Raw genomic sequence first — 16,843 nt, forward strand, 5'->3', positions numbered from 1 at the left:
TTACGATTCCAGTAACAAAAATCAATTGTCAAGATTAAATTATTATCATTATGAAAGTAGAAGATGAAAGGAGTAAATCTTACGTATAATGTTTAATGGGCGAATAATTTGCTATATACAAAGATCAAAGGTCAACAAACTGGTGGTAGGGCTTTGTGCAAGCTCGTCTGGGTAGGTACCACCCACTCATCAGATATTCTACCGCAAAACAGCAATACTTGATATTGTTGTGTTTCGGTTTGAAGGGTGAGTGAGCCAGTGTAATTACAGGCACAAGGGACATAAAATCTTAGTTCCCAAGGTTGGTGGCGCATCGGCTATAAGCGATGGTTGACATTTCTTACAATGCCAATGTCTAAGGGCGTTTGGTGTCCACTTAACATCAGGTGGCCCATATGCTCGTCCACCTTCCTATTCTATATATAAAAAAAAAAACATCTTAGCTAATATTCTACACGACTTTATGCAAATATATTATTTGTTGCATATCTGTTAAGGACTAATTGATAACTGGCGGTATTTAAAAATCATTTAAAGAATTAACTTAATATACATAAACGTTTATCTATCTGCATGTGAGGATTTGATAATTACAGGATTTATTTCGACGAAATTATGGCCTTAAACAAATTCGTTTTCGTGAAAAAACTACGTATTGCCGAGCTGCATGATCATTTGTCCTATTGTCAAAACCTTCTCCTCAAAAAGGGAGAGGAGGCCTTAGCCCAGCAGTGGAACATTAACAGGCTGTTACTGTAATCTACTGTATGATCATTTGTGCTTATAATTCATCTCGTATTCCGCATGTAAGAAAACATCTTGTTTTCCTTGCGCCGAATGAAGATCTGCCTCATATGTATCCACCATTGGCGCGGCGTGGTGGAATAAGTAACGAAACTTCTCCTGAAACAGCCGTAGCCACATTGACAGGAATTATATTTTCAAGAAACTTGAAAAAACTTAAAACTCAGCTTATCATGAGATACTAAATATGTAGAACGCCAATCCTTGCCATGGAATTAATATTAATAGCTCATTATAAGTTAAGTTTATCTTAGCTTATAAATCTCAGATAAACTTAATCTGTTGGTGCACCTAATAGATGATACAGGGAGATTTTATATATATACTACATAGATAAATGTAGATAGGAAAATTAATTTAAGATTTCTATCGTCAAGGGGATAATTCAATAGTATGTGCTTAAATTATATTTTTAAGATACCAATCGAATGTTTCATGTAGAACACTAATAAAACTAATTTAAACAGTTTTACTTATATTTTTAACAATACAATTTTTTTTCGTGTCAACGTTTCAATCTATTTATACAATGTGTATTCAGCTTTACTAACTACAATCTCCGCACGTGTGCAATATACTTTATAAGACAATTTTCCAATTCGCACACACCTCGCATTACAAATCGAATTCATCCAATTACCGGAGCACGCTTCTTTTTCAAACCAAGGTTGCGGTTTAAAAAAGGAATTTAATCTCGCTAATAAACATGCTAACAAGAACACACGATCACCTGTTGCGGCCCGCGAGACGGACAGCGCCTCAGCCAATCTGGAACCAGCGGCCGCCCACGGCGCGCTCTGATTGGCCGCCGTTTCTGAGGGGGGGAATCGCCGAGGGGGAAACCGGTCAGGTCTGAGCGTTAAACATGACACTGTCAAGAAAAGCGCCGCATTGAGCTTTCGGGAGCTTTTCACGGGCGCGCGGGAATTAAACACGATTTCAATCGTTGCTTAAGTATTTCACTCGTTGTATTTATATTTGAGTAAAATAAAATTTAAAAAAATAATCTTTAGTGTTGGTAAATTATACTAGAAGTAAAAATATTTTAACAAAAAACTATAATAAAAATGCCAAGTGACATTGCGGACTAAATTCCAATTGAAACATTCCATTCCAAATTCAATTTTAAATTTGTCAAAAATAAAAATGTCACTCGGAAAGCAACCGTCAGACCACATAAAGAGGCCAATGAACGCGTTCATGGTATGGTCAAGAGGTCAGAGGCGAAAAATGGCACAAGATAATCCTAAAATGCACAATTCAGAAATTTCAAAAAGGCTTGGAGCGGAGTGGAAACTCCTTACTGAGATGGAGAAGAGGCCGTTCATTGATGAAGCAAAGAGATTACGGTAAGTTCTTAAATATTTAAAATATTAATAATAATAATGCCCACAATTATCCAATTATCTATATAAAATTGACTATATTAAAGTGTTTTTTTTTTAATATCTCATAAAGATTTTTTAAATTAAGTAATAAGTTTTTTCTCAAATAAACAAACATTCCAACAGACTAAAAAATATTACTTACATTTTGTTTAATTTGTAAAATGATACGGTAAATTGGTAGTTTTTGTTAAATATATTATTTAACGATATATTTAATGCAACTAGATTTTTAATTTAAAAAAAACCTTAAAAATTAAAGTAACACGAAAAATACTTTTAATAGTGACATTGTATATAGTAAATTCGTGTATAGGTTATCATTATTGTGTTTGTAATGATTGTAATATTTCAAAATATATATAGCAAAATTAATAAGCTTTAATATAATTGTATGAAAGACGATGATGAAATAATTAAAAGTTCATAGTATATAAGTGCCACGAAATATTATTGTTCATGGTTTATTGTTACTTTTGTTGGCAATTCTTATGTTAATAAATAAATAAATTAGTATTCGTCGCGTGGTGTGTCATAAGAATGACATAAGGCCTGAGACTTTAAAATATATGCTTTTAATGATGGCAAATGATATTAAAAGTAACGCTAAGAAAAAAGCGGCATATGTCCAAGGCTTAATAAAGCTATTTTAATTACACTTTACTATGTGAAATATATTTTCGTTTTTTTTTTTAATAACATAAATTTCTTCTTTCGTTATGTAATTAGACTTTTTTTTAAATATTATTTTGTATTTTAAATTCATTTAAATTCTGACTATGCGTGTGTTTTGTAGATTTTATTTTATTTTTGAGATTTTATGTAAACAGACAATGGCGCTGTGTGATTGATGATTATCTTATAAGGAAAATAATACCGTTAATATAAATCGGTGCTCGATAAATCCAAATATTTTGAGACACACATAATACTTCCAAATTACTTCAATAACTTGTACGGAATACATTATAAAAGATACATATTAAGATGACGTTGATCTTATTTGAGTAAGACCAAAGTTTGGTTTTATTATTAAATTCGTGTTGTGTTTAACAATAACAATTCTTAATATCACGTGAAAACTGTATTTACAAAATAATTATTTTTGAATACATAAAGTTGAGTTGAATTTTTTTTCTGCAATACAGGAGATAACATGATGACATTTGTTAATGAAACAAAAGCCTTCATAACTATTGATATTAGTGGCAACTTGTCTGTCCGTGTCTTTGGAGTATATTTTCTATTATTTAAATTCCTGTTATTTTAATGTACCTTTTCAACCTTGGCAAAAGCCGAGATGGCCCAAAAAGCCGAGATGGCCTAGTTGTAAGAACGCGTGAATCTTAACCGATGATCGTGGGTTCAAACCCGGGCAAGCACCACTGAATTTTCATGTGCTTAATTTGTGTTTATAATTCATCTCGTGCTTAACGGTGAAGGAAAACATCGTGAGGAAACCTGCATGTGTCTAATTTCATTGAAATTCTGCCACATGTGAATTCTACCAACCCGCATTGGAGCAGCGTGGTGGAATAAGCTCCAAACCTTCTCCTCAAAAGGGAGAGGAGGCCTTAGCCCAGCAGTGGGACATTAACAGGCTGTTACTGTTTCAACCTTGTGTTTTAAACAAAATTGTTTTTTTTTACATTTAGTTTGTGATTGTGGTACATTTGATAGTGGTGTGAGCTTCACATCGGATAACCAATTCACATCAAGTAACAGATATGTCACTTACTTTAAGACTATACATGAAATTTACCGTACGCTAGAAAAGGAAAAATATATACTTTTTGAAGTTAATTAAAACTTAACTATAAAGTTTATGTATTACTACACTTTGCTAGGCCGTTTTTAATAATAATAAAAAAATATTTTGAGTTTCATTATTGAAAACAATATATGTATGCATAATAGTGATGAGAATCACTTTATATTATAAAACAAAGCCTCCCCGCTGCGTCTTTCTGTCTGTCTGAACGCAATAAACTCAAAAACTACTAAACCGTTTTTTATACGATTTTCACTAATGGCGAGTGATTCATAAGGAAATTGTATGATACATTTGTAAATTAACTGAAATTTGGCGATCATAGTTAACGATGTTGGAAAAAATTATTTAACTTTATTTATTTATAAAAATTATATTTATTATATATAACTATATATATATATAACAAATATTTTACTTATTTAACTTTCATGCGCCGCGTAAACCCATAGAGTGATATGTATGTACGATACATAAGTTGTATATGGACCTTTATTCTATCCATGCCAAGTCGGATAGGTAGCCAATAAAAAAATTATAAAAATATATGGTACAAAATGTTTCTGAAAAATAAAACAAATTCAAACGAGACGAAATGGAATAAGAACGTTCAATACTTCTGGGTAGGTTTATTTACTATGGTGTTCTTCTGACCGATTTATACATTGGCGACCATTTTCAAGGGAGACTACGCAACTGCGCAGAACATATAAGTATGTGCGCAAACAGTAATGTTCTTTTTATTTCTTCACTCTCAATATCCGATAGTACGAGAAATCCGACACGACCGGACAGAACTCAATGAGCCGGTCTGTTCCTGAGTTTGAAAAGAGTTTCATACTTAGTATCATATGCGTTATAAGAACGGACCATCAAAGTAGCTTAGTATAGTAGTGGTTACCGCTGCCTATAGAAATTGGCACTGCAAGAAATAATAACCATGTCTTACATCATTAATGTGCCTTTGTAATTGTACCTTCGTAACTGACATATTATATCTCTCGTGGCTGTATACAAATACAAATTATTTCTGTTTGACGGTAGAATATGTGAGCTTACAAAGACTTACCATTAAGTAAACTAAAAAATCAATCATAACTTAAATTAAACATACCGAAAAGCGGGTGCACATAGTGATGCTATAGAGGGGGGTTCACATTGAGTATTATATTTTTCAAACGATCGAGTTGAAATCCCACGGATCTGATGTACCAAGATATTAATCTACAAATACCTCAAGGTGAAGAAGTGTTAGGTCTGAATGTATAAAACTTTACGGCAAGACCAAAAAATATATAAACATTTACAAAAGGGTGTATCAACCAAAGATAAACTCATCGCAATAACTTAAATATCAGAAAGAACATGGAGCGTCTATGAAAACCATAAGCTCCTCGACTACAAATCAACGACATTCTGTCTGATCGCCAATACGGTTTCCATAAAAACCGTTTAGCAGGAGATCTCCTAGAGTATACCATTTATATAAGAAGCGAGTGTATTGAAAAGCATGTGGAAGACCTTGCCGTCTCTCTTATGTCAAGAGCGTTTGAATGGAAGATACAAAGATAAATAAATGTGAAACGGGGAAACGTTCTTATGAAATAAGCAATATTTACAATGTGAACGCAAGAATAGCTGGGGGAACTGAAAGTAACAATGTAGTATACAACAAAAAGTGGTAGAATCCTTGATTATCACATATATTGCATATTATTGTGATAATCGTGTATACGAGACTTCAAATCTTACGACCTTATTCATAAACTTTTTAGCGAGTTATTGGTTAAACTATAATGTGTCTTCTTCTATCGAATGTCAAATCAATAATGACAAAAAGAGATAAATGAGTTTTTAAGTAGAGCAACGTTTATAATTTAGGCCGTTAGATATTATATACAAAAGACTTAGACATTGCTGATGTTATGACGCTGCTGTTTAAATTATAACCGTTATATAAAAATAAGTATTTATTACTTATTCACAGCCTCGTTGAAACAACAAAAGGGAAACACAACTAATTTTTTAATTAAACAATCCACGTAGGTCTCATAACAAACTATTTAAACACTTTTAATTTCTTATCACAAAGTCGACAATTCAAGCACCTGCTAGATATCAGCGTGAGACAAAAACATTTCGAGGGTTTTGATATTTGGGATGCTGGGAGAATAAGACGGATTAAATAAACAGGCAAATACGACGACGGATGTTTGTATACTTATCTCTTTCTTATTTTTATATGAATGTACAAAAGAAGAAGCTCGCTATCTGATTGGATGGCCAACATACATATAAAAGTTGAATTGCTTTGTTTAGGAGCAATTTTGCACACGCACACACACACATACATACATACCCGCATATATATGATATTTTATTTGCTTATATGTGGCTTTAAAAAAAATACAATACAGGTAGGCGTGCACACAAATAGGCCACCTCTCGTAGACATTGGAGCTGTAAGAAATATTAAACGTTACCTAGAATGCCATTGCGCCACCAACCTATAATATAACCTGTGAACTAAGATGTTATATCCCTTGCGCTTGTTGTTACATTGGCTCACTCATCCTTCTAACCGGAACACAACAATACTGAGACGTGATACATACGGTCTTGCATAAAGTATTACCGCCCAGTGAAATTGAACAATGTGTTAAGATGAAACAAATATATACAAATGCCTAATGAGTAAAACTTGCGATAGCGCCAACTGTATTTTGCAAGCCTTAATAAAATTGAATAATTTGTTTTTGGGATATTGAATTGCGCAACACAAGTACTCTCAGTATTACATAAATATAACTATATAACTATAAGAATAACTAATATAATAGCTAACATATGGGTTGTGATGTCTGCGATAAAGATTTATATATTTTTTATATTGGAAACAATAGGCTTTAAAAAACCTATTAAATATTGATGATCGTTAAAATTGTACAATGAAATAAAACCGGAAAAAACCGCCTAAAACTAGTATACGATGCTATAGTGTAAATAAAATATGGAATTAGTATTGCAACGCGACATTTATATGTTAATATCTACAATTTATATCGTGTCGAAATATTTTCACTTTAGCGTAATACAATTTGATCGTATCAAGTTTTTATTCTTCTGGCCTTGTTTATAGTGTTCGAACGCGTGAATCTTAACCGATGATCGTGGGTTCAAGCCCGGGCAAGCACCACTGAATTTTCATGTGCTTAATTTGTGTTTATAATTCATCTCGTACTTGACGGTGAAGGAAAACATCGTGAGGAAAGCTGCATGTGTCTAATTTCATTGAAATCCTGCCACATGTGTATTCTACCAACGCGCATTGGAGCAGCGTGGTGGAATAAGCTCCAAACCTTCTCCTCAAAAGGGAGAGGAGGCCTTAGCCCAGCAGTGGGACGTTAACAGGCTGTTACTGTTACTGTTACCTTGTTTAAAGCTATTTATCAACGTTATAGATATTGAAATTCCCATTCGATTACTATTACATATATATTATTTGTTTGTATATAACCATAAGAATAAAACTTAATGTCACAATATGGTATTTGAAAACATTCTAGTAATTTCTAAATTACAAGTACAAGTAAGTTTGAGCCGGTTGGCGTGGTCGGTAGGACGCCGAAGGTTGTGGGTTCGATTCGCACCCAGGACAGATATTTGTGTGCATGAACATGTCTGTTTGTCCTGAGTCTGGGTTTAATTACCTATGTAGTCTGGTTTTCATGGTACAAGCTCTGCTTAATTTGGCATCAGATGGCCGTGTGTGAATATTGTCCCAGGATATTATTATTATTATTATTAAGATATTAATTTTATGAATACTATCACAAAAGTTTAACTGAGGAAAAATTCAATTTAATATACAAATTCAAGAACCTTTGATTTGACATTTCACAAGATTTAATTTAAAGATACAACCGGTTCAATATATGTAAATTACCAGCAAGAATCTAAGTATCTATTAAATACTTTAAGCCGTTGAGCGGTTGAGGTTTTAAACGCAAAACAAATACATGTACTTTACTTACTTTATTTAAAGTTGCATATAATCCATACACATTGTTTACTCACCCAGTAAGCGTAACTATACCGAATGAACAAACAAAGTTACTCGTGAAATATTATCTATAATATTAAATAAAGTGTTACTTGCGCTAGTTTGTCGTTGTTAAATACGAGTATTTATGAATTCTAAGTTACCTTACTTCTACTTATATAATAATAATAATATCCTGGGACATTTTTCACACACGGCCATCTGATCGCAAATTAAGCTTACACAGAGCTCGTACTATGGAAACCAGACAACTGATATACTACATATACTATTTTTCTTTTGTAAATACATACTTATATAGATAATTACACCCAGACTCAGGACAAACAGACATGTTCATGCACACAAATGTCTGTCCTGGGTGGGAATCGAACCCACAACCTTCGGCGTGAAAGGCAAGTGTTCTACCAACCACGCCAACCGGCTCGTCAAATAGTAGATGATACTACTTTCAAGATCAATGATAATTCATTCATGTTTACTAACGTAATTGATTACAATGAATAATATGAAAATGTTACATATGTTAAATTTTCATAATCTGGATCAAAATATTTTACTTTTGGAGTGGAAATATAGATTATAAGTAAATCTTCTTCTGCCTAGCGTTTTCCCGTCCTAGTAACGCTAGGGTCCGCTTTCCTGCAACTATTCCTCCACTTTGCTCGATCTAAGGCATCCTCCTTAGTGAGATCATGCTAGCGTCCCTCACGACATCGAGCCAGCGCTTCTCCCTCACAACATCGATTTCAATCTGTGGAATAAAAAAAATAGGTTGGTCTCATAAAATTAAATTTAATTGCTAACGTGACGGCATATTTATAATTAAACGTTATATAAGAACTTAATCGTTCACCTTTTTACTACAGAACTGCGAGGCATCGGAAAGATCTGCACCCGTATGTAGTTGATGTATCTAAGATATGCTTCCTCGTTTCTGATACGCACCGCTAAGATCTGGAATACCCTCCCGACCTCCGTTTTCCCCACCACCTACAATATGGGTACCTTCAAGTCTAGAGTGAATAGGCATCTTCTAAGCAAGCGCGCTTCATCTTAGACTGTATCAGCACTTTCCATCAGGTGTGATAACAGCGCTAGCTTATATATTTAAAAAAAAGTTCGTTGTTTTTAATATAAAGTTTTCTTAGAACAATAACATATTTATTTTAATTTCTGTTATATATGTACTAACGGCTTGTAATCTTAAATATGTTGAATAAAGGATTGCTTTGATTTGACAATTCACGAATTTATGAAATAATCAGTTGCTATGACTTTGTAATTCATATCGAAATAAAGTACAATTAAAGCTTAAATTATTGTACAAAGGAGGACGTACCTATATGTATACTTCCAAGTGAACGGTAAAAATGTATTCACACTACACTTGCATTAATAATATGTATTTGCATATACAAATAATATACTATTATAAAAATCACTTGTTTTTAAATAACAAAATGTTTTAATTATTTGTTCGTGCTATACGCTCCAATAATCATAGTAAGTTGGATGCAGTAAGTTATAATAATTATTATTATATTTATATAATGGTTGCCGCCAAATATATAAAGCTCAAACAATAAAAACTAAACAAACTATACAAACTCTCCAGCTTCATTTAACGCCATTACTTCTAAAATTTTCAATTTGATTAAATCTTTTGGGTTAGGTAGAGAAGTAAGTAGGTCTTTGAGGAAAGTTAAGCTTTTCTGTCGAAGATTCTCTTTGGCAGCCCGGAGTCTGGAAGTTGGAAGTGTGTACAGTCCCGTACCTCGGAAAGCACGTTGAGCCGTTGGTCCTGTACGTGAAGTCTTGCCGGTCGTGTCGTATTGCCATCCCATCGGATTATGAATAAGTGAGAGAACAGAGAGTGCACCTATATTACGCACTTGTGCACTATAACATGCTCGCGCAGTTGGCTATTTTTTCTTGAGATTGGCCGCCGTAACCGAAATCGGTCAAGAGAACTTCATTATCGCTGAGGAAAGTTAAAGCAAACCCTTTAGACTTTTTTATATAGACATATCTCCGTATATGTACATGTTGTCCGAGTATTTGGTCTATTTGGTATATTTTTTAATTAATTTCATTTACGTCATGTTATATTTAACATCATTACGTTGTAGGATTATATTGATGATACGATATAATCTTAAAACAATTACACATTTTAATTAGACTGCGACGACAGCTCCTTCATTGATTACATTATTTATAGCTTATAGAGTATATGTATGCATTTGATGAATTATTTTTATCAAATTGTATAACTTTATCAAACTTCAACAACGACACACATTCAAACGAATATGATATACAACGCATTATTATGTACATACACGTCGAATATCTAATTGCGCCCTAACTAAATCCTCAATGATAACAAATCAATTCAAAAAGACCCAAAGACAATTATCTGGTCTTATTGTAATAATATCTTGCATTGTTGGGGTGAAGCGTTATCGGGGCGCGCCAGAGCTATAAAAACAAGCTTATGCCTTCAGTCTAGCTCTTTGTAAAAGATACGTATAACGGATATACGCGGTCGGATGCCGTTTGTTTTGACCTTAGAATACGTCGGAATGGTTAAAGTAGTTTTCGGGCTATTGCAACAATCGTTTGCTTTTATTTTAAAACAGGGGTTAATTTTTAAACTTGGAGTTCATACTGTTATTTATAATAAGTATTTTTTTACCTTCTTTTAATTTACAATTTATAATGTGTAACTGTTAGCTTGGTCGTTAGTTAGTTCGTTGGTTAGTTAAGTCTTTGTGTTATAATTTTGGGGTAATTAATTTCATAACTACTATAACCTATATCATGCCTTGTGTTCAAGCTTACTTCATACCAAATTTCGTCAAAATCGGACACACAGGCACAGAGTTACTTTTGCAATCATTATATTAGCATGAATTTTCAAATTTTTATAAATTGTTTTTTGTTATTTAAGCAGTTAAATATTAAAGATTATAAAATGTGTTATCAAATGACTGACAAATGAAATGAATGACTTGTGTTAGCACTTACTGAAGATTATTCGTTATTATCTAAAAATATTTCCATAGGTAACTGTTGTATTCGCCTCTTCTAGAATGTAACCAACGAAAAATGTAAAAATTAATAAAATTTTGAAATATATCTGTAATAGAAGTTGTAACGTTAATTTAAAATCAGAAGGCTAAATTTAAAAAATAAAAATGATCCGTCAATACATGTCAATACAATAAAATTGACAGTTTTATATAGTTGGCTGATATAGAAACATTGCTTAATAGCAACGTGCAGTTATGAAATTATAAAAAAAAAAAAACAATATTCCAATTAATAATAAAAAGTTTCTTCTAACTTACAAGATTGCTTAACTTACAAGATAATTGCTAACCTACAAAGAAAAATTAAATAAGAATATTACTTTTTAAGGAACTACATTGCCGTATAAATAGTTCACAAAATATATTTAAAAAATAAAAATTGTTTTCTATAAGCTGAATAAGAAGTGAATAGGATTGTAATGATTCATACGCAAGTTGTGTTCCAAGCTCAGTGAAAAAATATTACGTATATTCCGACTTAGAAATTTTCTCGAGTGACACTCGTGTGTATGTACGTGTCACTGGTCCACATAGTAGCTGGGGGCGTCCAGAACTTAATTTCGACCGCACTGTTTGTCCCCCGCTATCGGTCAATACTCACACAATACTCTAAGGCGCGTCCGTATTTACATTTATACTTATTTTTTATCATTTATTTGATCGTTCGATAAAATACCATCACAAACAACGGTCTTCGTTTTATCTATGAAATTTGTGACCGAACAAATGACTGTTAAGGTAATCTTTTGTAACGTTCTCATGCGTACATTTGAATGTTTCGATACGTGTATTTGTTATTCAAAAATAACTGGATTTTATAAAGTATAGTTTTATAACATTTACTGTTTTTTGTAGTCGAAGTTGTGGCCCAAATAAGAAAGAATAAAATATGTTTTCATGTTAATAGTTAAAGCGAACAAAAGGTTTATTAAAGAGATATATTTGTATATAATTAGTATTCAGCGCCTCAATAATCCGGTGGCGAAAAACGAAACTTCCAGCAAAAGTATTCCCAATGAGCCTACCTGACGTAAAAATCTATTAAATAGCTTTTTGTAGTGATGTTTCACTGCGCTGGTTTCAAATAAACGAATGATGACATGTATTTTTTTTTTCTTTTTTATTTCTAACTTTTGCCGTCCACTGCTGGACGAAAGCCTCCCCCATAGAACGCCAACCATCCCGATCTTGGACAGTCCGCATCCATCCCGTACCTGCCACCTTTTTTAAATTGTACTGGCATAATAATATTAATTATTATCTTCATTGAATATATATACAATTTTTTTTTAAAACAAAGACCAAAATGTATGCGTATTTTTTTGTGTTTCTGCTGTCACAGTCTGCGAGTTATGCGGAACACGCTTTTTTCAATTCAATTACAAACAGCATCATGATAGCTCATTGTTTGAATCAGTATATAAAAAAAAAACATTTGCCCTGCTTTATAAAAATAATATAAAAGCCCTCTATATAGAATGTCAACAAGAAAAATCGAGTTTTTCGATTGAACAAAAAAGTATCTTGCAATATTATTCAATGTAGGTCTTTTATAAAATGATTAAGACTTCATACATTGAACATAATATTAACACGTAGTCCGTTCGCCTTTAAACAGTAACCAAACATTATTCACCTCTAAATCCAACCTCCAATAAAAACCAATATGTATTGACACTCAATATCTACAAAATACAAATATAAAGCGTCTTTTCATATCGAGAATCATATCGATGCATCAATGTTTACCGAAGTCGATTAAGTCAGTCGAATATACGCCAAAAAAACGTCCGATAACAAGATAGGTTTTTTTCTTGAGATATTCTGTTTTCGTTATCGTGTATGTTTGTTTAGTAAACAGTAATGAAGGAATTGATAGTGGACGGTCGTCGACCCCGAATTTTTGTTTTTTTTCGTAAACGTTTTTTATGATTTTTGATATCTTATGTGATTTTTTTTTTAATTAATATAATAATGATAATATGTTCAGTAGCAGATATTACTTATGAATAAATAAACATTGGAAACCATACAATAATTATTATATGAATACATCATTTACGTACCTGACGTTTATTTTGCTTAATATCAGCAAAAAATTTACACATCTAAGACTAGAGACATTAAAATATAGAACAATTTATCTAAATTATCTACTTACCGGATAATTTAAGAAACATTTTTATAAGCTGTTATATATTCTATTTATTATTTTATATACAGTAACAGTCTGTGAATGTCCCACTGCTGGGCTAAGGCCTCCTCTCCCTTTTTGAGGAGAAGGTTTGGAGCTTTTTCCACCACGCTGCTCCGATGCGGGTTGGGTTATTTTATATATACATATATATATATATATTATAATATGCTTACCTACATCAACCATAAGTACTTCTTTTCTTTTAGCAGAAAAGCTATTGAAACATTCGATGGGATGTACTGACCTCCTTACATAAATATTGACATTCAATTTATATACCTATCTACTATTAATTGTATTGTACTATTTATTACTGCGCTACCAATCATGGGATCATCATGAAAAAGCATATTGCGACCAATAAGACACTTTATTCATCTCGTGCTTAACGGTGAAGGAAAACATCGTGAGGAAACCTGCATGTGTCTAATTTCATTGAATGTCCCACTGCAGGGCTAATGCCTCCTCTCCCTTTTGAGGAGAAGGTTTGGAGCTTATTCCACCACGCTGCTCCAATGCGCGTTGATAGAATATACATGTGGCAGAATTTCAATGAAATTAGACACATGCAGGTTTCCTCACGATGTTTTTCTTCACCGTCAAGCACGAGATGCATTATAAATACAAATTAAGCACATGAAAATTCAGTGGTGCTTACCCGGGTTTGAACCCACGATCATCGGTTAAGATTCACGCGTTCTAACAACTAGGCCATCTCTGCTTCAGTCACTCGGCAATCAGGTACAGTTAAAACTTCGCTCCAAATTTTTATTGAATCGTAACTTTATAATCGCATTCAAAGCTATAAGTTTAGCAACAAAACGCCACAATGAAACTCCACTGGGCAGAATAACATTATTATTTATGCAATAAAGCGTACAATTGTCGCGAACGCCCGCCACCCTTAAAACAACAATGTCAATTCAACAATACGTGGATTATTGCATTGTCCCCGTCACAATCGACTGTTATTCCATACCCATTACTATGTCGAATAACGAAACAATCAATATTGAACTCTATTATATAACATTAAAGCTTAAATTTGTTCGTAATTATGGTACGTTACGACGTTTAGTTACGTGAAACAGTCGACACAGCGTCCGATTATGCGAGCTTTGTGATAGAATCGCGATTGTCAGCGAGTCGATTGTAATTATTCGAATGGACCAAGGGCGGATGATAGTTCGTATGCTGAGGTTTTTGAACGCTGTTTGCTGAATATCAGGCTTTCATATTGGTATAAATTTATATTATATATAAAATTTAAAATAATTTAAAAAGAAATAATAAAGCCACTTCTTAAATCAACAGTGTGCCAGCTTTAAGATATTAAAAAAAAAACAAGATATTAATCGATATTATAAAAAGATACATTAAACAACCAACCGCCGGAGATGGAGGTTTTTCAAAATTTAATTCAGAATGGCTAAAATTGAATTAAAACACAGACGTGTTGTCCGTGCCTTTGGCGTATCTTGTTTTTATTTTGTTTTAATGTTAGTTTATTATCAGCCAGCATCACAATTTAAGTTTTAGACTTGACAACATGTTGTATCTCTTTCTGTGATCAATATTTCGACATTTGAATGAACAAGGCAAAGTATTATACTATACATCGTTTCTTTTTAAAAGATACAGTTTTTGTCAATCAATTTCGTTCATAGAGCTGTAGTCGATATTATACGTGCATAATATGTTTTTTTTTTCCGGTTTTTCACAATCAAACCCACAACCAACCGATGGTGGTTTCACATTTATTTGACACGATAAATAATTATTTAATTTCTTTAGTGTATATATTTGAATTCTGTGTATTTATCTCAATTCGAATTAAAATATCATCATTTTTATGTATTCATAATTATCTTCTGGGCCTAAAATCCTTATGTTGCTGTAATGTTTTGTCAGATATTTTCTTTAGTCAGCCTCGTATTTTTATTTAATAGGAAAAACGATCATCATATGACTGTTAATGATTCTGTTATTCCGAAGTCTTCGAACTAATTCAATAATAAAATTAAATTCGTTCGAAAACTTCGGAAATAAGATATCCTATTAACTTTAATTTAATGATTTCGATAATTTTATTGACTGTTACATCTTTTCAACAGAGCACTGCATATGAAGGAACATCCTGACTATAAGTACAGACCGAGGCGAAAGCCAAAGGCACTCGTTAAAAAGGAACCAAAATTCGGATTCAACATCTCCGGTCTCATGGCACCGGTTCCACGGCTAGTGGCACCCTCGATGCCGCAGCCGATGCCGCAGTTGCCACTGCCTCACCACCTGCTACCAGATAAGTCGGACCTGGGACGAGCACTCTTTCCCCCTATACCATACCCGTTCTATCCATTCGCGAAGATTCCGTCTGACGATGGGAAACTGGCTGCTGAACTTGCACACTTACAGGTATGTTTTAAATTTCTACCACAACAAATAATTTCATTTGCAATATAGAAGTATACTTAAAGTTTCTTCCTAGCATTAAAAAGGCCCTCGAATATTTAGAGAAAGATGATTATAACGAGCAAAAAAAATATAGAAGAACTATGAAAATAAACGAAAGCGAGCTACCGAGTTCATAATATTTTTTTCTTTTTAATAATGTATTCTTAATAATTTATATAACATTGTAGAATCGTTAAATTACTTGATCGTATGTATTTGGATAGTGACATTCAAGAACAATTTCTAATTCGCAGGCTCTATATGGAGGCGCTTTATACAGTTCAGCGCTATATAACAGCGCACTGTCCCCCTGCGGGTGTCCACCACGACGTTCCCCATCCCCCCCACCAGACGTCAAACGCCCCGTCGCCTACGTCCTCATGAAGAGCGACGAAGAACCGCCCCAGCACGTTATATGAAGGCCGGTGGCTCTCCCGGCGCGGCCTTACCCGCTTTGGGAGCAGCCTTCAACGTCCACTGAAAGAGACAGTACACCTGACAGCATTTAAAAAATCTAGTGGTGGAGTTTTGTCAGTGATTTTATTGTAGCGGACTCCTCAAATATCATTTTGAATTTTCAAACTGTACCGCGTGTCTAAATGTACATACCATGTGCTTCGTCGTTGAGTGAATTCTTATTTATATCGTAAATTCAAAAATCGAATCTTATGACGCAGATCCTGATACGTAAAGCCGATCGACGCCTGTAAGAGGGACAATTTAAATGGTGTATTTAATTTTCAATATTGTGTAAAAGTGCAATACGATTTTTAAATGAGTTAAGGATGTATAAATAAAGGTACTTGAAGGTGCTGTGATTTATGATGTGATGAACGGGAGATCACTTCATTCGGGTTTTATTTAAATTTATTATGTCCTACGTCATTATAAGTTTTAATTTATAATGTTGTTCGACATAATAGAGTCTAATGGTTAATATCGAGGACTGAATGGGACTTGAAAAATGTTTAAGGCTGAGAAGCGATGAATATCTAGTTTTGGGATATAGCCCAAAATATATGAGTACAAAAAATGTACTTTATAGTTTATACAAATCATATTGAAAATATC

At 33.2% G+C, this 16,843-nt stretch overlaps 1 protein-coding gene across 1 annotated transcript; it reads left to right on the forward strand.

Moving 5' to 3' along the window:
- The first annotated feature begins 1,950 nt into the window (after positions 1 to 1,950).
- LOC126781247 (transcription factor Sox-14-like) lies at positions 1,951 to 16,392 on the forward strand. Its single transcript, XM_050506139.1, has 3 exons — positions 1,951 to 2,153; positions 15,433 to 15,733; positions 16,027 to 16,392. Exons 1-3 carry the CDS (start codon positions 1,951 to 1,953, stop codon positions 16,189 to 16,191), a joined length of 669 nt encoding a protein of 222 aa, XP_050362096.1. The 3' UTR covers positions 16,192 to 16,392.
- Positions 16,393 to 16,843: the final 451 nt, after the last annotated feature.

The sequence above is a fragment of the Nymphalis io genome, chromosome 3 (genome assembly GCF_905147045.1).
Source record: "Nymphalis io chromosome 3, ilAglIoxx1.1, whole genome shotgun sequence".
NCBI lineage: Eukaryota > Metazoa > Arthropoda > Insecta > Lepidoptera > Nymphalidae > Nymphalis > Nymphalis io.